Raw genomic sequence first — 21,281 nt, forward strand, 5'->3', positions numbered from 1 at the left:
GAGTTCCCAGTACATAGAGCAGGTGACCCTGTTGAAGCCCCAGTCACGATGTGGAACAGCGAGGTACGTCAGGCTCTTGACAAGGTGGCCCCCGAGCACCCTCTCCAGCATTGTGGAGCCAGTTTGCACCTTGGTACACCAGTGAGCTAAGGGCAGTGAAACAGGCTGAATGATGGCTGGAGCGCAAATGGTGAAAGGTGTGCTGTGAGGCAGATTGGGAACAAGTAAAACATAACCATGCCTGTTGTGTGGCAGTGAGGGCAGTGAGGAAGTCCCACTTCTCTGCCACCATCGCATCCTCAAGTAGCTGTCCAGTGGAGCTTTTCCGTATTGTCAGGGCTCTGTTGACATCAGCTCCAGGAAATGGAGTTTGAGATCCTTCAGAGACACACTGCGAATTGTTGGCAAGGCACTTTGAGGGTAAAGTTGCTTGCCTCCGTAGCAGTCTTGATGCCTCATCCACATCTACTGTAGTCCCCAGTGAGGTGTCCAGTGCAATGTCTACTGCAACTTCTTGGGAACAGTTTCAGTTGATGCGGCCTGGTGATGTGGACAAAGTGCTTGCGATGATGCAGCCATCAACATGTCCTCTAGACCCTTGCCCTTCTTGGCTTATTAAAGCTTGCTGAGGGGATTTGACCGAATGGATCCAGGGTGTGGTCAACACATTGTTGCAGAAGGGGGTGGTTCCAGCCACCCAGCAAGAGCAATTACAAGTACTCTTGAATGAAACAGATTATCTTGACCCATTCCAGTCTGGGTTCAGGCCTGGTTATGGGACTGAATCGGCCTTGGTCGCCCTGATGGATGACCTTTTTCAGGAGAAGGTCAGGAGGGATGCGACCCTGTTATTCTTTTTTGATCTCTCAGTGGCTTTTCTTACCAATGACCATGGTATCCTTCTGGGCCAACTTGGTGGGATGCGTATTGGAGACACTGTTTTACAGTGGTACCGATCCTATGTCTAGGGTTGTTTTCAGAGAAAACTATTGGGCGAATGTATTTCGGCTCCCTGGCAGTTGTGCTGTGGAGTACCGCAAGGTACCATCTTGTCCCCCATGCTGTTTAACATCTATATGAAGCCCTTGGGAGCAGTCATCAAGTGATTTGGGGCAAGGTGTCAGCAGTACGCTGATGATACCCAGCTCTATTTCTCTGTAACACCAGAATCGGAAGAGGCCGTGCAAGCCCTAGACCGCTGCCTGGACTCTGTGGTGGGCTGGTTGAGGGCCATTAAACTGACTCTCAGTCCTAGCAAGACAGAGATGCTGTGGGTTGGTGGTTCCCGATAATTGGTCAGTTTCCTGCTTTGGACGGTGTCATACTCCCTCTGAAACAGCTGGTCCGTAGTCTGGGGGTGCTCCTGGATCCATCTTTGTCGCTAGAGGCCCAGGTGACCTCCGTGGCTAGGAGTGCCTTTTACCAGCTTTGGCTGGTAAGACAGCTGTGGCCGTTTCTGGACAGGGATAGCCTGACTCCGGTTGTCCATGCACTGGTACCCTCCAGATTGGATTACTGTAATGTGCTCTATGTGGGGCTACCCTTGAGTTGGTCCGGAAGCTGCAGCTGGTGCAAAATGCTGCAGCGAGACAGCTCACTGGAGCAGGTTATCACCAGCATGTCACTTCGCTACTGAAAGAATTGCACTGGCTGCCCATTTGCTACTGGGCCAAGTTCAAGGTTCTAGTTTTGGTGTACAAAGCCCTATACAGCTCGGGACCAGGATATCTGAAAGACCATCTTACCCCTTATATACCCAGTCGATCATTGTGCTCTGCAGGTGAGGGCCTCCTACAGATACCATCTTATCAGGAGGCCTATTCTGCACAACATAGGAAATGGACCTTTAGTGTAGTGGCGCCTATCCTTTGGAATTCCCTCCCCTTAAATATTAGAAAGGCGCCTCTCTGTTATCTTTTTGGTGCCTACTGAAGACCTTCCTCTTTCAGCAAGCCTTTCAAGTTGAGTCTGTGTCTCAGTCTGCGTCTGTGTTGGAATTGCTTTTTAATATATTTTTAAACCTTTTTGTTAATGTTTTTAAAGCCTTTTTAAAAATGCTTTTAAAGATGTTTTGTTTTAATATGTTTTAATGGTTGTTGTGTTTTAATATATTTTGAAGTCTGTTTTTATGAAGTCTTAAAAGTGTTTTTTAGTGTTTCTGTTTGCCGCCCTGGGTTCCTACTGGGAGAAAGGGTGGGATATAAATAAAGGTCCCATTTCAGTTCCCTGTCTTTGGCACATGACATGAAATTTATGGGCAGATAAGTGGGCGTAATTGTGGAAATTCAGCATTATTTTATAGATTTTTAAGAATTAAATTTGTAGCTGTGACAAGAAGCAATAGTTATGGGAATGTCCATGATAGTAAACTAGTATCAGGCAGCATGGCTAATCACAGGAAACTAGTCCCAGAATACAAAAGGAGAAAAAAGAGAAACTTAACTACAAGTAGAGCACACCTAAGTGAAGTGAGCAATAGATCTTGTCATTTGTCTTTTTGCACACCCTGTCACTGACTAGAAGTGTGTTTGTCTTCTGTTCCCTAGACCGTCCTGCTGTTCAGGACACTCGTCTGGTGGAGTCCATCCAAGATCATCTTTCAGGAATCCTGCAGACATACATTCTCTGCCGACACCCCCCTCCGGGTAACCGCCTGCTCTATCCCAAGATGATCCAGAAGCTTGCAGACCTCAGGAGCCTGAACGAGGAGCATTCCAAACAATATCGCTGCCTCTCCTTTCTGCCTGAGCACAGCATGCAGCTCACTCCGCTGGTCCTTGAAGTCTTTGGCAATGAGATCTCCTGACTTGGTGGTGGTGAAATACAATGAAAGAAAGAGAGGAGTCAGCCCAGCTTTCCATTGGTGGCAAACTGAGAGCTTTGGCCCAAGTGACATTTTGTATATTCTGTCAGCAAGAGTTTTTGATTTTCCCCACACACACTACCAGAAGGGACTGCATTGTTCATATAGGGAGAGTGTTCTTGCACTCGGGTCCTGCTTGCGGGCTTCCCCCAGGCACCTGGTAGGCCACTGTGAGAACAGGATGCTGGACTAGATGGGCCACTGGCCTGATCCAGCAGGCTCTTCTTATGTTCTTAATCTTCAGTCTCATATTTTGCATTGCTGCTGAGCAGCAACTCCCAAGCTAGCCCCTTCTCTCCTGTCGATTGAAACTAAAGAGCTTTATTGCTGGCTGCTTTGCCATGATGAAATTTGCTGATTGCTTTCTTCAGTGTGGAGCTTTTCGAGCCAGAAACTTAAACTTCTGTGCTGTGTCTTAAGGAAGGCGAATGGTTGAGCTTGAGAGGGACTGGACATTGGATATTCTTACCTTAACATGTTAAGAGTTTTCAGTCCAGAATAACTATAACATGCAGGGATGACTCATGGTTCTTTTATGTATAAAATATACACTCCACACCCCCATTATTTTCTGCCAAACTGCAAGGCTCTTCAGCACTATAAAAGTATTTATTACCCTAAGAATGAGTAGGAAAGACATATTTACAGGAATAACTAACCTGTGCCATCTTTCTGACTTTTTATAAAAAATAAATTTGTTCAGTGTATGTAAACATACCTAGCACACTGTTGTCACTAAATAAATTTGTAATAGGAGGGAAAGGATGTTTGGGCTAACTATACACACCTCGGTAGAGACATTGGTGGAGGTTGAATCCTTAATAGCCAAGCCCCTGCAGGGAGTTCAGCATTGTTTCACGAGAAATGAACCCACTAATAACTCATGCCCTGTTTGCAACTTTTGTCCTTGTACAGTTTCAAATGCTACCAGGTGCCAACAGGAGATATCACACAACCCAGTGGTATGGAGCAGGCTTTCAATCCATCCCAAAGGCTTGAGCTTGTTCAGGATAATGTTTTTGTAGCCAGTTTATATAGAGTGACATGAAGAGACTTATTGATCAGGTTAAACCACATGCAAAGTGGCACCTAAATATTCCAGCCAACGTATAGAGAAGTATTATGCAGAAACAATTTCCAGATGTCTCCGCATTGAGCCGTAATGTTTGAGTCAGTCCTTAATCACACTCGGGGAGGCTGAAATTAAATTATTTATGACACTCATAAGATGTTTGCTGTTTGATAACCTCTTGGCTATGTGACCTCTGGAAAAATAATGTTTGTGAGCTGTGTACTGACAAGGGAAGAAATTCATAATATTAAAATATAATGCGTTTGCAGAGAACCTCTTTGGGATATGTAGCTGCTGTTTAATCTCAAAGAATCTGAAAAAGACTATTAAACTTCTGTTTGATGTACATGTTTGCAAGTATTTGGAAGACACATAATTGTTAATCATGTAAAACAGAAAGGTAAAGTTAATTATCAACAGTAGATAGAGCAAAGGTGAATGCAAATGGCAACTTCAGGTAGATAGCAGCCTATTCATAAACTGTCTATGCTATTCACTTCAAACACATGGTGTGCATTCACCAGAATGCTGTTGCATTCGTTTTTATGACTGCAATAGCTGCAATTTGTGCACTGTGTACAGCTACAGATTATCACCCAAAATATCTGGTGAGATGACATAAATTAAATTCCATGGATACATGGGATGAAACAAGGTAGGGATGGAAGCTTCTTTTTGGATTAAACTCCCCCTCTTGGTCGCTAGGTGTCAGTACAGTAATGCAATAGAAAGTAATTCTTGTGTAAAGTGCCTTGAGTGTGCTCCAGAGCAATGAATCTGTTTTCCCCAAAGTTGTGAGTAGATTGTTTTACTCTGAAATTAGTCTATATTACTAGGATTGGTAGGATTCATCAAAGTCTTAACTTCTTTTTGTGCTTGTTTTGAGAGTTGGTACAAAGGCAGCCCACCCACATGGAGTAAGTCACTGCGGTGTACGAGAGCACATGCATTCTGAAGGTTCCCCTCCTCTCCCAGCAGTACAATTATTTCCCTATACACAATGCTGTTAAGGACCAAGCCTTTGCAGCCTGACAGTGTGGAGGAAAAGACAGCACCTATTTACTGCATGTCTCTTTCATAATACATCTTGCAGTGTAGGCCTTCATATCTCCTTTTCAAAGCTCAGCCACTTGAGCTGCAGGAGCAAATATTAGCTGCTTTGTTCAGCTACTTCAGCAAGACTTATCCAACATTTTAAATAACATGAAACTTTTTTTTAGGATGCTGTAGTGGCATTAGCAATACGACTGAGCATCTAACTATTTAGCCATTTTACATGGTGGATGAGTTTACAGTGTTTCTGCCTCATGCTTGTGCCATGAACACCCTAAGATCTGAGAAAGGGAGATGCACATCTACAGACACATAGTTGCCATGCACAAGGGAGCTGTGGCAAATTGCAGTTCCCTGGCAAGGGCTCCAGATCTGAAATATGCCCAACTGCTTTTCTAGGAGGACATTATTATGCTTGCCACGGTGGATGCACATTGGGAAACCTATCGGCCACATTAAATGTGAAGCAGTTGTGCTAAGTTAGAGCATAACATACCAATTGTCTGTAAGGTTTTCTTTGATAGCTTTGATGTTAGGCTTTTTTGTGAGAGGGACACTAGCAGTTCCTTGCCATTCTTTTTGTGGTTAAGAGGTGGGGAAAGGGGCTTACTTGAAACAAAAAGGCATGATGTTTGTAGGGCTCAGTCATGGGTATGAGATTGGCATCCTCTGTGCCCCATCTCAGGAAATAACCCTCAAGCCTAAAGGGATGGATCATTGTGATCTAGTTGATAAATCAATTGCTACATAATGCTGTTCTATCAATGTGGAGGAGCGAGGAATGAAACTAGCCATGCTCCCAACCCTGTTTGCTTGTTAGTGTTATTTTAAAATAATGTTCCCAGCAAACTTTTGGTTATCTGCCTTAAGTCATGAGGATAGGACTGACTGTAGATCTAAATAAATGAGTTGTTATTGTAGTCATTAAGAGAATAAACCAGGCTGCTGTACTTTTCCCAGTTAGTTTGGGTGAGTGGTTTTGATACCCATCCCCTACATTAAATCCATCAGTGATCCCTATGCTGAACAATTTGCACCAGATTTTGTGGCATAATTGAATGTGTAAATAGCTATTTAATATAGGTTTAAAATGTTCTAGTGTAAAATGTAAATTTTATTTTAGACATTTTAATGATATTTGAATCATGGCTGCTCTTTTTCACAGATTCTGGGATTAATTTTTTTCCAACTCTGCATGTGAAAGCCAACCCTGTACAATGAGAGGAGTAGCTTCTTTCCAAATGTGAAACACAAATCATCTCTTGTTTTTTGCCTTGTGTAATTTAAATCGCCATGCAATGCACTTTATAAAAATCAGTAGAATTATTTAAAGAGACAAATCTATATTTTAATTATAGTGGTGGTTATGATGATGATAATGAAGACTTAGAGGCGAATGCTATCTTTTTATTCCTCTGTACATCTCTGGGCTTTTTTCTAATGGATAAAGAGAAGATCCAATATTAAAAAAAACTTTTCCAGAGTTTTATTGACATGACAAAGAATGATTGAATACTGTTTTCGTAGTTGTAAGTGTAATATGCTGTTACCTTAATAAAAGTGTATTGCTTTGTGGAAAAAAAACTTTCACTTGAGTGATTTCTTACAGGGCAATCCATGTCTGCTCAGAAATAAGTCCCATTGAGTTTAGTGGGGCTTACTCCCAGGCCAGCACAGGTAAATGGAATAGGATTGCCACCTCAGCCTCTCTGGGATGAAATCAAGTTGTTCATCAGCAGGTGAGATTGGCAAAACCCTCCCTTTGCCATGATGCTTCCTGGTTAACTGTGGGCAATGTTCTACTCATCTTCCTTCACAAGGTTGTTAGATGAAAATGGGATAGTGCAATATAGGGTGCTTTCAGAGTGTCACCATTTTGCAGTAGACATTGAAACACACTGGACCTTGAGGTCTGTGCAATTAACATGGAATAAAACACCCTGTGGTCTGGAAAGTGGTGGGGAAATGCACTGGAAAGTGTGGGATGAACTTATGATTACTGGGAAGACGTGTAAACACCTCAGAGGCAAATCAGGATAAATGCTAATTGTCATATTATTGCCCTACGAACAAATCAGAACAAATGTTTAATGAAGACCAGAAAAAATCCAGCCTCCACATAAGCTTTGTGCAAGCAAATCAGGATGTATCCTGAATAAACAGGCCGTCTGCAGGAGCCCATAGTCAATACACTATATTGTGTTTAGGGGGCTAAATGTTTCACTCACTTGAAGGGAGTTTATAGTTAATTTTATTATTTCACTCGAGAGTGCTGTTCAGGCATCCTAAATCCTTCATGAGGGAATTAGGATGAGCACCCTACCTCTGCTTCCCACATTGCTATCCCCATCACCACCCAAGAGTTGGAGGACTAACTTCTGAAGTGCGGAGTCAGTTCTAGTAGATGTAGGCTCCCTATGCTATTTAGAATCCTGGATAATCCAGGTTCTAAAATATGTGGGGATCCTACACAACTAGAAAAGGTTCCTGGTAGCAGAAGTTGCCCCTCAACTCATGGGAGGGCAGAGGGGCACAGCTTGGCACACTTGTCCTTTCCCTCATATGAGAAATTTAGAACACCTGATTAGGGCCTTTTGTTTGTTACTTTTCCAGAGAATGTTTGGATTTAGTAGTTAAATTCAGAGCTATCTTCCTGGTTTTCATACTGATTTCTAACAGTAGACTCCTGGGATACCTTTAAAAACAAACAATTATACTTCACTATAAACTACTTGGACCTGTGAAATGTCTGCTTTATATCTAAACAACTGTCCAAACCCATCTAGCTTGGCTTTGGTTTCAGCTTCTTTTAAAAATCACATTGGATTATTTGTACATCAGTTAGCGAAAATGTCCTGTATTATGGATTTCCATGGCATTACCTTGAGACTCTTCCCCTAATATCTGTACATATACCCTTCCTCCCTGCCACTGTATGTAATCTGTACAACTGAGATCACCAACCTTTTCAGGCCCAGCATTGGCATTTAGCTTTTTGACTACCATGGGCACCACACCCTCTCATCATGCCTCTTCTCCCTCCTCCAAGAGACAGAAAGAAAACACATATGCCCAAAACTTTACTTTTCAAAGGGATCTGGGTAAAAGTCAAATCCAGTAGAATTAATCTGAGCCTTGAAAAGTACATAGAGCTGAAAGAAGAAGTGGTAAAGAGTGTCACTCTTCAAACTTTATCCTCCAGCTATATTTACTTTTCAAACAAGAAAAAAAGGTAACCATCCTCACCACCCAGTGGTGGCTGGCTGGTGCTCCTGGGGACTGGTACGCTGGAAGGCAAAGAAGTAACAGTAGTTGGAGCCGGAGCCAATGACAAGCGCAGCCAAGCAATTCTCGTTTGGCCACATCCTCCCTACAAGTGGCAGGCAATACCATCCTTGGATTGGGTGTAAGTTAGAAAGCGGGCACAGGACAGCTGGCCAAGGCTGGTGGGGCAGTGCCCAATTCGCCTTAATAGACTACCCTCCACTGTCACCACCTCATGACTAAGGGAGCAAGCAATTAGGGTGGTCTCAGAGGCTTCTTAAGGACCAAGGGGAAGACCTCAGGGGTGCTACTGAGCCCACAGGTGCCATGTTTGTGACCCCTGCTGTACAAATAACAGCAGTCTTTGCTTTCCTAGGGTAGAAAAACTGGGCCAACTAAATTGGCTCCAATGCATTTGGGATACTGCCTCTTGAGTTCGGTCTTATGAATAAAGGACTGGCGGCCTGCTGTTCACCAAAGTTTGAGGTGATGAGTCCCAGTCATTATGTGACTCATTTACATCCTCGCTACCCAGGTTCTTCACCACCTTGGCTAACTCGCAGCCTCGCACATGTCCCTTGCATATCCATGCCACTCCATTGATGCCAGCACCACAGAACTCGGCCTACCCACCCTGCAACAAGAAATTTTCCTTCAGCCCCACTTTCATACTGGCCATCAGTTTACATTGCCTTGTAACATCCTTTCCATTAAGGCACATGTTCCCTTTCAGTCCATGTTACTGTAATGTAATATATTAACATTGAACTTCATTCCTTAAGCGCTGCTCCTCATGGAGCTGAAACAGAATCATCCGTGCACAAGACACAGGTATCAGCAACCTGGCTCAGGAGAACCCTACAGAAGTACAGAAAAATATTTAGGGGGGGAAATCCCCAAGGCAGAAAACAATCCAACGAGAACAGAGCATGCTGAGCGGACATGGAATGCTGACTGCGGTGACTGTGAACAAAATGGAGTATCCTGGAACAGGGCATGGCAATTTGTCTGGAGCCCTACAGGAACACTCTGCACTGCAGTAATTTATTGCAGGTCCCCCTTGTAAGGTTGAAATTGGTTCCTAGTTCCCAAATCCATATTCAACAGATGATAGTAAGCAAAAGGCGTTGAAGTTTGCACATCTCAAAATTATGCATGGCTGCCAGCTGAGAGGAGACTGTCCCCTAGAAAAATTCCTAGCATTGTGTGTGTCCAGCTCAGACCTTGTGTGTGTTTGTGTCAGGAGTTTGCGCTGTCAAACATGGTTCTTCAAAGCCAACATACATTACGAACCCAGTATGTTTCCACCAGCACGGCTGTCCCCTAATACTATTTGTAGCGGTTTCTATTTGTGGTTTTAGAAACGGAAACAGTATTTTTTTTAAAAAAAACAAAACCAAACACGTCTTCACTCTTCCTTTAAGGAAGGTGTACATGGTATACATGGTCTTCACAACAACCCTGTGAGGTAGATTAGACTGACAGGGAGATCGAGACTGGTTCAAGGTTACCTAGTGAGCTTCAAGGCTGAGCACAGATTTGAACCCCGGTCTCCCTCGCACGAGCCAACACTCAAACCACACTGGGTCGTTTTTTGGTGGAGCTGGGGCTTTAAACATTTGGAAAAAAGAATAATACATGCTTGGGCGGCCGCTCCTCATGTTCTGTTTATGAGAAATGGTGAGGAAGTGTGGTGAGGGTTTAAAGTAGTCTATTTTGCACTTTTTGTTTATAAAATTACCTCATCTGATCTCATTCCCATTCCGGAACATAGGTACTTCGACATGCGCTTGGAGTTTCAGGAATACGGTAAAGTCGCACAGGCAAGTGCGAAGGAGGTAGGAAGGTCCCTGCTCTGACGCAGGCATCGCTTGCTATGCGCATGCTCCGAATATTTGCTGGGTTTCCACGCTTGACTCGGAGCCTCATGCCTGGGCCGAAGCGCCCCCGGCCAGCCCGCATCGGCACCCACGGGGGTACGTTCCACTGCGACGAGGCGCTCGCATGCTTCTTCCTGCGGCTTCTTCCCGCTTATCAGGTATGCAGTCCGGATCAGAATCCAATCCTTCCTCTTAATACCGCAGTCTTCTGCATGCTTTCTCAGAAGTAAGTCCCACTGTAGCCAGTGAGTTTAGGGTTGCAGCCTTAATTTGGTTTCGATTAGGAAGCCTTTTTGGCTAACCCTCCTCCCTTTCTATTCACACGTGATGTTCTTCCACCAAATGGGCCAAGATGAACACGCTTCCTTGTTCCTCCCACTTACCCGCCAGAGCTTCTTGCAGGCCTGATGAGACCACCAGCTGGATGGATCCGCCCCCCCCCCGCCGTGCAACTGCTCCACCTCACTCTCGCTTAATTTTGTATACTTTTTGGTTGTATGCATGCATACACGGGCACAAAATGGAATTGCTGACTCGACGTGACTCTAGTGTGCAATTAGAAAGTGTGTGAATGCTTTTTTTCGTTATCAAGGGGAGGGGGGGCGAGAGATCCTGATGGAGAAACAATTAAAGTTTTCCTCCCCTCTACCAGGGTCTGGATCTGCTACAAAGCTTTGTGCCGTGATAAAATGTGGTAGTGGGTGCGACAAGACTCTCTGTTCTTTTTGCTGCAACATTCAAACAGGGCTACGGCTCTGGAAATACTTACATTAATTTTCTGCAGGTTGTAAATGAGCACCATGCCAGGCACGTGATGCCTGCTTCCTACCTTTCTATTATTAGGGCTTTGTATGATTTGAATGTAATCAGAATTCCACCTCAGGGAACCCATAAGACTTAAGCAGATTTTCAAGTAATTTTATACTTTACATAATCTGTTCATCTTCTCCTAGCAAGTGTTGGGAGGGGTGGGGGACAGAAGCTGGGGAGAGCCCCCATGGAAGATCAAAACTACCTTCACTGTCCTGAGGGATAGAAACTTGTTTGTTTTTCAAAGCCGTCATCATGTTGGCACACACCTAATGAAGCGCACTCTCTCTAGTTCAAGAGCTCGTATACAGGAGCACCAATTTGGTTGGCTCACTCATAGGTATTCATCTTACCTATTCTGTGTGTCTTTTTTTACCCCTGAAAGCACCAGCTACTACTACAAAGGAATGGTGAAGGGATACTGAACAGAAACCACAAAGTGGACAGCCAGAATGGCACCAGGCCCATTTTGTTTCAGAGTTTTTGTTTTGTTATCGCCCTGCTGTGCTCTCAGGATGCAGAGATTGTCCGCACGCGGGATTCCCAGCTGCTGTCAGAGTGTGATGTTGTGGTGGACGTTGGAGGCGAGTATGACCCTCAGAAGCATCGCTATGACCATCACCAAAGGTACCATTGCGTTCCTTTAGCCTTTCCTCCCGATATTGGCAGCAGCAATAGCAAGGTTGCCACATCCTATCCTGGTCATGGACCTTTTCAATCTCTCTATGCAGCAGGAGGGGAGGCAGTCATATCTTGTTATCCTCCATCCCCCTCTCACTTGGTGTGCAGCCCACTCAGAACCTGGCTTCCCGCTACAGGGTAAGAGGGCGGAGGACCAAGAGCAAACAGATGGGAGGAGCCATGCTGCCTGGCACATCAAGAAATGTAAAACATGGAACCTGTAGCCCTCCTGATGTCGTGGGTCTCCAGCTCCCATGAGCCCAAGCCAGCATGGCCAATGGCCAGGGATGATGGGAGTTGTAGTCTAGCACAGCTTCCGTCTTGTGAGATGTATAGCCCTAATTGAGGAGGGCTTTGTGATTGGAAAACTTCTGTTGTTTGAATAAATTGTGCAAATTAACATGCAGAATAAGTGTCCCTAATTCCTTTTCCTAGTCCATGTTTTCCTAACGACTTTATTCGCTGTATATATTACTCACTTCCCTCCTTACAGTATTCTGGTTATTTTGTTGTTTTCAAGAATTGTTACTGTTAAAATACACACTGATTGCATCAGCCTGTGTATGAAAGGGAGAGTCTCAGAATTCTGGTTCTAAGCCACTGGGAAATTTTCACTTCTGAATGTCTGGAGTGGGCGATATTGTTTGCTTGGAAAGGCAGAGGGGAGGAGGCTTTTCTCTGTAGGATTGCTCTTCCTTGTCTGTCCTGATCCCACCTTGTTCCCACAGGTCCTTCAGGGAGTCCATGCACAGTCTGAAGCCTGATAAACCTTGGCAGACCAAGCTGAGTAGTGCAGGACTGGTGTATGTCCATTTTGGCTCTGAGATTCTGGCCAGCCAGCTGGGCCTAAAGGAGGAGGATCCTGTTGTGCATGTGCTCTATGACAAGGTATGTGCGTGCACTTGTGTGTGTGCGTATAAAAGAGAGATCCTTTCCCAACATCAGAAGCCTCCATAATGGGAGAAATGAATAAACTCACACCCCTGGCGCTTTTCTTGCAAGGATGGAGAGTGTGTGTCCCTCTGGGACTCTTGACCATGCTAAGAGTTGAAGTCTAACGACATCTGGAGGGCAGCAGCTTCCTCACCCTTGCTTTAGAATCCGCCATGAGGTTCTTGGTATATTCCAAAGTATTCTGTCCCAAGGCGTAAGAAGCACAATGTTTCCCAAATTTCTGTTAGCTGAGGCTCCTCTCTTTTCTGAATTAAGAAAAGAGGCGCGTTCCACTCCTACAGCCAAAGTATTTATTTTTATAGTAGGAAAGCGCAAGAACTCTCTGCCTCATGTCCCCTATGTTTCTGTTTGAGTTGGTGTTTTGAGTGTGCCTTCCAATTGGAGGCTGTGTGTTTTAGAGCAAGGGTGAGAAACCCCTGGCTAACAAGGCCAGACTTGGCCAGCCAGGCCTCCCCATTTGGCCCACCAGCCAATTTTTCTGAAACCACGTCTACCTTACCCACACATGTCACATGTGATGTCGGGCAGGGGAGATAGAGACACAGCTGCACAAAGCAGGATTGAACCCCTATGCATGAGCTGATGCACAGGGAGTTCAGTCAGGCGTGCTAAAGGGACAGGCTCCCTCTCTCCACGCACCATGAAACCTAATTTTCAAGGGCCTCTCACTGAACAGAGCCTGCCTCATTTCCCCTCTCCCTCTAGTTGTACGAGAACTTTGTGGAAGAGATTGATGCGATAGACAATGGCATCTCCCAGTGGGACGGGGAGCCCCATTATGCCATGACTACCAATGTGAGCTCCAGGGTTAGTTACCTGAACCCCCGCTGGAATGACAAGGATCAGGACACTGAGGTAGGCATCTGAAAGTTTGACCAGATTTTATTTTTTGTGGTTTTTGCATTTTAAGATCTATATCCCGCCCTTCAGCTATGTTTCCTGATCAGTTTACATAACAACAAAAAAGATAAACCTATTATATGATAAATAAAAATAATCAGAGAGTAATTAAAATAATAAAAGCAGCGGTTAAAATGATTAAAAAAAACACATTAGGTGAATGGGGAAAAATTGCCTGACACCTGAAAGAGAACAATGTAGGCAGCCAGCTAGTCAATCTCTCTTAGGAGAGAGTTCCGCAAGAAGGACGTCACTACTGATAAGGCCCCTATCCAGTCACCAGCCACCTTACCTGAAACGGTGGAGGCATCCAGAGCAGAACCTCCAAAGATTACCTCACAAATTGGTGGGGGAGCAAGCTTCCTTCAGGGACATGAGTCCTAAGCCAAGTTGGAGGGAGTAATACCTATGTATACTTTTTCAAAGCAGATAAGAGAAAAATCAACTCATTTGAGATGTGTTGGAGGAGAGCTTTGCGCATACCATGGACTGCGAAAAAGGCAAATAATTGGGTGTTAGAACAAATTAAACTAGAACTGTCACTAGAAGCTAAAATGATGAAACTGAGGTTATCATACTTTGGACGCATCATGAGAAGACATGATTCACTAGAAAAGACAATGATGCTGAGAAAAACAGAAGGGAGTAGACAAAAAGGAAGGCCAAACAAGAGATGGATTGATTCCACAAAGGAAGCCACAGACCTGAACTTACAAGATCTGAACAGGGTAGTTCATGACAGATGCTATTGGAGGTCGCTGATTCATGGGGTCGCCATAAGTCATGATCGACTTGAAGGCACATAACAGAGAAAGGGCTAACCACAGGGTTCTCCCCCCCCCCAGCAAAGTGACCTCTGATAGGCTCCCTCCTCCATCAGTCAGCCCCCCAATGGGTTTGGCAGGTGGCAGGCAGTGGAGCAGCAACAGTGCTCCAATTGTTGCTGAGGAGCTCCCATTTTAATTTCTCACAATGCCTTTGATGGTGTATTGTTCTGTGGCATTGTGGGAAATTAAAATGGCAGGCACCAAGTGCTGATCAGTTTTAAAGGGGGGGCACAGCTCAGCAGTGGCCCTGCATGGGTCCCAGCAGCTGCCCAAATGTGCCACATGGTGACACCAGGCTCACCCTGAGAGGTTCCAAATCAAGTGACTTCCAGACAAGACTGTCGGCCTTGTGCAGTCATTCTCTAGCTAGAGCAGATGGAGGATTGTTTGCCTTAACATCCACACCACAGTCACATCAGGTTATTTTTTTTACCAAAAGAGTATTGACATCTTCCAGCTCTCTATGTCCCAGTCAGAAATCAAGACCTAGAGAGTAAGTAGACCTGACAGTAAAGTCGGGCATAAAACAATAGGCCCATTTGTTAACGTGTGTCCTAAACAAGGAACTGTACTGGATGATTCTGTGGCATCTGAATGACAGTGCTGTATCCTTAATACTCATGAACTGCCTAGTTTATATCTGCAGTGGTGCCTCTTCCAACTTGCATGAAGCAGTTGTGAGCATAGGGCCTCAAAGTGTTCTGTGTCTGCCTCCCATTGGTCAAGCTTTACAAAGTCTGAAAGCGACCAGCAATTTGTAATGGAGCTTCCGTTCTGATTTTCCAGAGGCTTTTTCCATCTAGTAGTTGCGAGCTCAGGTTGAAGTATTAAGAGGTCTAGCACCAGAGGCTCAGTGCTCTAATCTCTTTTCTTACTCCTTGTGACGTCTGTGGCCTGGTATCCATTTGCATAAGGATCCCTGGCTAGGAAGTAGATTGTGCATCCAGTCTCTCCTGCCTGTGGAGCAAATCTCAGCTGATAAAGACCGAGGAGGCAGCGAGATTAAGAAATGAATCATTGGCTTATCTTAAGTAGTGTAGAGAGAGGGTGGCCAGTGCCACTACCACGCAGTCTCCATCTAGGCCACTAGCTAAGACATTGGCACCTGTGGGCAGGCTGCATGACCCAGGAGAGCAATTGCACTCTGCTTTAGAATGTTAATTGCCAATTCTGTCCTTTCTTTCCCAGCCTGGTTTCCAGAAGGCCATGGAGCTGGTGGGCAACGAATTCTTGGACCGGCTTGATTACTATTACCGTGCCTGGTTTCCTGCACGCGCCCTTGTGGAGAAGGCCCTCCAGCAGCGCTTTGAGGTACCACTGCCACCTGCCCAGGTGGCTTCAAAAGAGGAGGCTAGGTCTGAAGGGCCGTGCTCACAGACACACCTTTTCAATGTGCTTCAAGCTCCTGCCCCTCACTAAACGCCTCCTTTGCCAGAAGATGAAGCGTCTCCCGCCAAAGTAACTCCCAAGGAGAAAACGGTGTGAACAGCAGCTGTCGCTTGGCGTGCATGAGGAACACAGCTGTAGCTATCTTGTCGTGTGTTCACATGATGTAGAAGGGCCATAGCTCAGTGGCAGAGCATCTGCTTTGCCTGCAGAAGGTCCCAGGTTCACTCTGTGGCATCTCCAGGTAAGGCTGCTCTCTGAAACCCTGGAGAGCCACTGGCAGTCAGTGTCGGCAGTACTGAGCTAGATAGACCAATGGTCTGACTCTGTGTGAGGCAGCTTCCTGACAGCCAGGAGGATAAGGATGGAAATGACTCGTGCAGAGCTGCGCAGGAAGCCAAATTTGCATCCCCTCATTTAAGAGCTGTAGCCCTGCACATAACCTTGAGGACTAGAAACATTCAGAGAAAGAAAAAAAGAGCGGCTAAGTAATCTGATGATGCCACTGGAGTTCACACAACAGTCTAGAACAGTAGAAGCGTGGTCTGTCCTGATAAAAATCTCTCACCTTCCTGTTAGTTGTCCTCCCTGGCCTGAGTCATTGGCAGTGATGCAGCTGGTGAATTATATACATTTCATTCCTTGGCAGGTTGACCCCAGCGGTGAGATTCTGGTGTTGGCACAGGGTGGTTGTCCATGGAAGGAGCATCTTTTCAGCCTAGAGGAAGAGCTGGATGTGAAGAAACCTCTCAAATTTATCTTGTACACAGATCTAGGGGGGCAGTGGCGGGTACAATGTGTCCCTGCAGGGCTGCGCACCTTCCAGAACAGGTGAGCAAGGGCTTCCAAATGCCTCTTGCATCTTTTCCTTATGTGCTGTCTGGGATGGAGAGAGCATTTTGAAATCAAGTCGCTCTGGGGAGGCCCCACATTCTGGACACCATCTCCTTCTTGCACTCCTATGCTTATATATTTAATGAAAGCCAACAAAAAAATTGTGACACCTTACACTGCCAACAGTTTCGCTAGAGGTAGCTGTATTAGTCTATTGCCTCAAAACCAGTAAGAGTCTTCTGACACCTTAAAGCAGGGGTGAGGAACCTTTTTGGTCTGTGGGACCCAGACCTTTATCTGTCCCCCCTCCTGCGAGCCAACTTTGGCAGGTGGGCGGGACAACCCATCTGACACTATGACATCAGTTGATTGATAGGTGGGTTATTCTGCCCACCTGTAAAAGCTTGCATTGAAACCGCTGCTAAAAAGGAGCAATTTCCAAGCAAACTGTTTGGTGCTCCTGCAGCAAGGCACACTCCTACTGCTCATTGGCTGATGGGCAGCGGGAGTGCGCCTTGCGCCAGCCAAGGAGCAGTCGGGAGCTCTCTTTAAGCTCCTGATTGCTACTTTGTAAATATGTCAGTATCTGCTGTCGCATATGACATTAGGTGTGGGACAGGTAGGTGTGGCTTGTGGGGAACGGTTTCCCAGCAAATTCGTCATGGCATAAGCCTTTGTGGACTAGAGTCCCCTTGCTGAAATCAATGAATCTATTGTGGCATAAGGCCCAAACCCACTTTGTCTAGTATGTGATCACCTGAGTGGGTGTCTAATGAAGTGGACTGTGTCCCACCAATGGTTACCCTGCAATAAATGTTAAGTCTTTTAAGATGCCATAAGACTCTTTGTTCCGTTTGTTGCAACAGACTACTTCAAGATGGCTTTCAATATATTTAAAACCTATTTTATATCTTTATGAGCTCTATTGGGAAAGAGCAGTGGCTCAGTGACAGAGCACCTGCCTTGTGTGAAGATGGCTCCAGGTTCAATCTCTGGCATCTGCAGGTAGAATTGGGAAAGACTATTGCCTGAAACTGTAGAGAGCCATTGCCAGGCGTTACGTGTGATAGCAGACCCTAATCTTCTTCCTCTGGGATTCCATCGAGCTACAGAATTTTCTTCTGATGCCATCTCTAGATACAATGCTTGTGCCTTTTTTCATCACTCTTGATTCTCTTTCCCTCACCTCTCAGATTGTCACTTCTGGAGGAGTGGCGTGGTTTACGCGATGAGGAACTCTCCCAGGTCAGCGGGATCCCTGGCTGCGTCTTCGTGCACTCCAGCGGCTTCATTGGGGGAAACCACACTAAGGAGGGTGCGCTAGAAATGGCACGGAAGACGTTGGCACAGCAGACTGAAACTAGCGCGTGCAGCTCTTGAGCCGCTAAGCCCCACCCATCTGGACTTGAGGGGGGTTGTTTGTTTCGTGGGCTTGCCATAAACTTTGTTTTTTCCAAAAAAGTGTTTTTTGTGTTTGTGAGAAAAAATGCTGGTCAAACCACAGGGGTTGCCAACCTTTTTGGGCGAGTGGGCTCACTTGGAATTTAGTGAGAATGCCAAGGTTGCCTGTCACAAGAAGGCCGTTGTGGGAACTTGACATAACACAAAGTGGCTGCCACTTCTTAAGAGCAGAAAAAGAGACAGGACCACAAAGTGGTGCACGTGTCTCCCCGCACCAATCAATCACCCCATCGATGGGAGAAAAAAGGCATCAACATCAGCCGCCACCATGCTCGCTCACAGAGAGAAGTCCTTTGCTCCTCTGCTCTGTTCAGGACAGAAGAGGATGGATTTCCAGTCCTGGCATCCAATGAAATGTATCCATGTTTAAGGGGGCATTTTGGAGAGGATGAGCCAGTGGAAATCAGAATCCAGCATGAAGAGCATTGTGGATTTTTCAGGGGATATTTACTGAGACCTTTAGCAGGAGTACTGGTGGGCACATTGGAGCCAGTAGGTGCCATGATGGTGACCCCTTAGCTGGAAGTAAACACTCAAAAGCTACGCCAAGTCAAATCATTTGGGAATGAAGTTGAAAGGGCTTTGCCATCTCTTTCCAGACTCTCTTAGGAGTTGGTCACATGGGAAGATACCCGGTTCAGAAACCAAGTGATGGATTTAGAGGCACATAAACATAAAGAGGGAATGGCTGGCATGATAGGAGGGTGGAGGACCACTGCACCTGTGACCCAATTTGTGTTAATGTCATGAAGGCTGTAGACACTGTACTTTGTGCTAAAAATAATAAAAAAATTGTGCCCGGGCAATCTGAATTTGGAATAAATTATGCAAATCTGTGTAATTAATTTTGCATAATTCTGCTATTTGTATCACTTTGGGTAGTTTGCTTTTACTAGCAATAGAGAGCGGTATAGGGAACTATCCAGGGCACGGAGTGCTGCAAATGCTACTTTGGTCTGTTCTGGCTGCAGATCTCAGTGGGTACAGCCTATACACTTTGAAGCCTATGTTTACATCCATAAGATCTTGGATGGGATGGGGAGCCTTTTTCAGGCCAAAGGCTGCATTCTCTCCTACGCAACCTTCTGGGGGTCACATGCTACTGATATGCAGAGCCAGAGGCAAAAGCAGACGGAGCCATTAATATAAATTTTACCTTTGTACTGTAATCTAGTTTCTACACACACTAACACACCTCTGTCTGTCCTCATCTGTCTTCTAAGCAAGAAGCATCAGAGTTCAAGATTACCTTCCGGTCAGGCAAAAACTCTCAAGGGTGTACAGCAGGACCAATGAGGGATGTGACGGGGGGGTGACCCGGGCAGAGGCCCAAGGAGGACCATGCAGAGGCCTATGGAGCCGCACTTGGGTCCCCATCCCTGGGTTAAACAGATTGTAGCTAGCAGGCAGCTAGGTGGACTAACGCAACAGAAGCCAACTATGAATCGGACCTGATTAATCATGTGCTAACATTTATTGCATATAAGCCAAGGGATTTCCTGTGTTATTTTGCTTACCTTCTTTTGCTGACATTGGTCCCTCCCAAGCCCTTTGCCTCACCCTGCCCAATGCACTCAACACAGCCAGCCAGGCTTCCATTCTGAATAATGTTCTATGCTCATTTTGCTTGATCCTAAAGGGATGACTGTTCAGCAGAACTGAGTCTCACACACACACACAGCCATCCCTCCAGTTGCTCCTCCTGATGCAGTCCAGCAGGGGCAGGCTGTCCCCTTTCGGCTGTCAGCGTTGCGCGTCTCAAGCTCTTGCTGAAAGGCAGCGGGCAGAGAAGCTGAATAGGAGGCACGCTTAGAATTCAGTCTCTGAGCCTTGTGGCATCTGCCTGCAGCCCTCCGAAGGAAGCCAGACTGACACTCTAGGTGCTGCTGAGATGGTCCCTGGAGCTGCAAAGTTGGACCAGACCTGTTCTAGACCAGACTGACCAGGAGAACACTGTTCACACAGCAGGTGTGTTTGGCGCCATGGGAAGGGCTGGATGGGTAGGGTGAGGGTTGACCTACGGTTGCCACCTTTAACCAGGCAAATGTCTATGTCTTTAACAGCAGGCTGACACAGACATGCACTTTTCCTAGCACTGTATTCAATTTATTGTTGCTGGTTTTAAAACCTAGCAGTAGATTATCCAGCGGAAAAGCCTGCTCAGAGTTATTCTTTGGGGGTTGGGGTTCCCAACTGGGGATTATAGGGGCCTGCTGTCATCCCTGTCTCAGCACACTGATACGCACCAATCTGCAAGTGAACACTTTCACAGTGCCAATGCAAGGTATCCTGCTAACATCTGCATGTCATGCAGCTCTTACAGGCACAAGGACAGAGGCCGGTTGAAAATCTGACAACCCTGTCTGGGCTCATGAGCAAATAATTTGGCTCAGTGAGCACAGTCAACTGTTGGGCAAGTTGCTGAGCACATGGTAACAAACTTCATATAAGTTTTGGCAATGTCTCTGAGTAACCCCTTTCTGGGAAAAGGTAGCTAAGCAAATGAATATAGTCCTAAAATACCAGGTGCTTTTCAGCATGTAGTCTGCAATCCTGTCCACAGTTAACCTGTGAGTAAGCCCCTCCTTGCAGTCCTTCCATCGACAAGTAAAGACCTTCTTATTCCAACAAGCCTTTGGAATTGAAGGCTAAGGATAGGGCATGAAGGGTGCTGCATTGCTAATGTCTATTATATTACTTTTAAACTAGTTTGGACTCTTAGCTATATGTGTGTATGGTTTTAATATTGGAAATAGTTTAATCTTATTTTAATGTAGACTTTGTATGTTTTTAATTATATGTATTTTTTTATCTGGAAGCCGCCATGAGTTCCAGTTTTGGAAAAATGACGGGGTATTAATAATAATAATAATAATAATAATAGATGTGCATAGGATTGCACTGTTACAGCACAAGCTTATGCATGTTTACTTGGAAGAAGGAACTACTGAGTTCAATAGGGATTACTCTCAGGCAAGCATCCATGGGACTACAAGCCTTCATCTACTCTAAAACTATTTCTTTCACCTGGATGCTTAATCATAAGAGGCATAGCTTGCTAGCGAAGTCTTGAAAGCAAGCAAGCAAATAAATAAATAAAGCAACATTCTACAGCCTAGTGGTTAAACTAGGGCACTGGCAGAAGGAAATGTTAAGCCCAGAGCTCCTGCAGATGACCTGTTTATTGAGCATCCTGGTTTACTTGTTTGCTGACATAGCAGTTGGACAATGTCCACTCCTTATTGAGTATTTGTTATACAACAATGTGCATTCGTCTTGATTTTCTTGCAGGGTGT

At 45.4% G+C, this 21,281-nt stretch overlaps 2 protein-coding genes across 9 annotated transcripts in view; both read left to right on the plus strand.

Moving 5' to 3' along the window:
- The window catches only part of VDR (vitamin D receptor), a 123,405-nt gene extending 116,853 nt beyond the window's left edge, over window positions 1-6,552 (plus strand). For all 7 annotated transcript variants that reach the window (XM_061615016.1, XM_061615011.1, XM_061615012.1 and 4 more), the window contains one exon: window positions 2,547-6,552. In XM_061615016.1, the coding sequence (XP_061471000.1) occupies window positions 2,547-2,806 (260 nt within the window). In that variant the 3' untranslated portion in view covers window positions 2,807-6,552. The remainder of the gene's footprint in view (window positions 1-2,546) is intronic.
- A 3,493-nt stretch (window positions 6,553-10,045) lies between these two features.
- MYG1 (MYG1 exonuclease) lies at window positions 10,046-18,802 on the plus strand. Of its 2 annotated transcripts, none has more exons than XM_061615017.1 (7): window positions 10,046-10,290; window positions 11,328-11,569; window positions 12,352-12,511; window positions 13,283-13,432; window positions 15,493-15,615; window positions 16,340-16,521; window positions 17,718-18,802. In XM_061615017.1, exons 1-7 carry the CDS (start codon window positions 10,129-10,131, stop codon window positions 17,902-17,904), a joined length of 1,206 nt encoding a protein of 401 aa, XP_061471001.1. In that variant the 5' UTR covers window positions 10,046-10,128; the 3' UTR covers window positions 17,905-18,802. The 2 variants fall into 2 exon arrangements, with proteins under 2 accessions (XP_061471001.1, XP_061471002.1); XM_061615018.1 differs by having other exon boundaries at window positions 10,050-10,290; window positions 11,457-11,569; window positions 17,718-18,800.
- Window positions 18,803-21,281: the final 2,479 nt, after the last annotated feature.

The sequence above is a fragment of the Rhineura floridana genome, chromosome 3 (genome assembly GCF_030035675.1).
Source record: "Rhineura floridana isolate rRhiFlo1 chromosome 3, rRhiFlo1.hap2, whole genome shotgun sequence".
Lineage (NCBI taxonomy): Eukaryota > Metazoa > Chordata > Lepidosauria > Squamata > Rhineuridae > Rhineura > Rhineura floridana.

Excerpts from the sequence above, each read along its gene's own strand:
- MYG1 (XM_061615017.1), top strand. The coding sequence starts at position 10,129 with ATGCGCATGCTCCGAATATTTGCTGGGTTTCCACGCTTGACTCGGAGC. Across the intron at positions 10,291-11,327 it reads GGCTTCTTCCCGCTTATCAG|CACCAGCTACTACTACAAAG; the intron begins GTATGCAGTCCG and ends TACCCCTGAAAG. Across the intron at positions 13,433-15,492 it reads ACAAGGATCAGGACACTGAG|CCTGGTTTCCAGAAGGCCAT; the intron begins GTAGGCATCTGA and ends TTTCTTTCCCAG.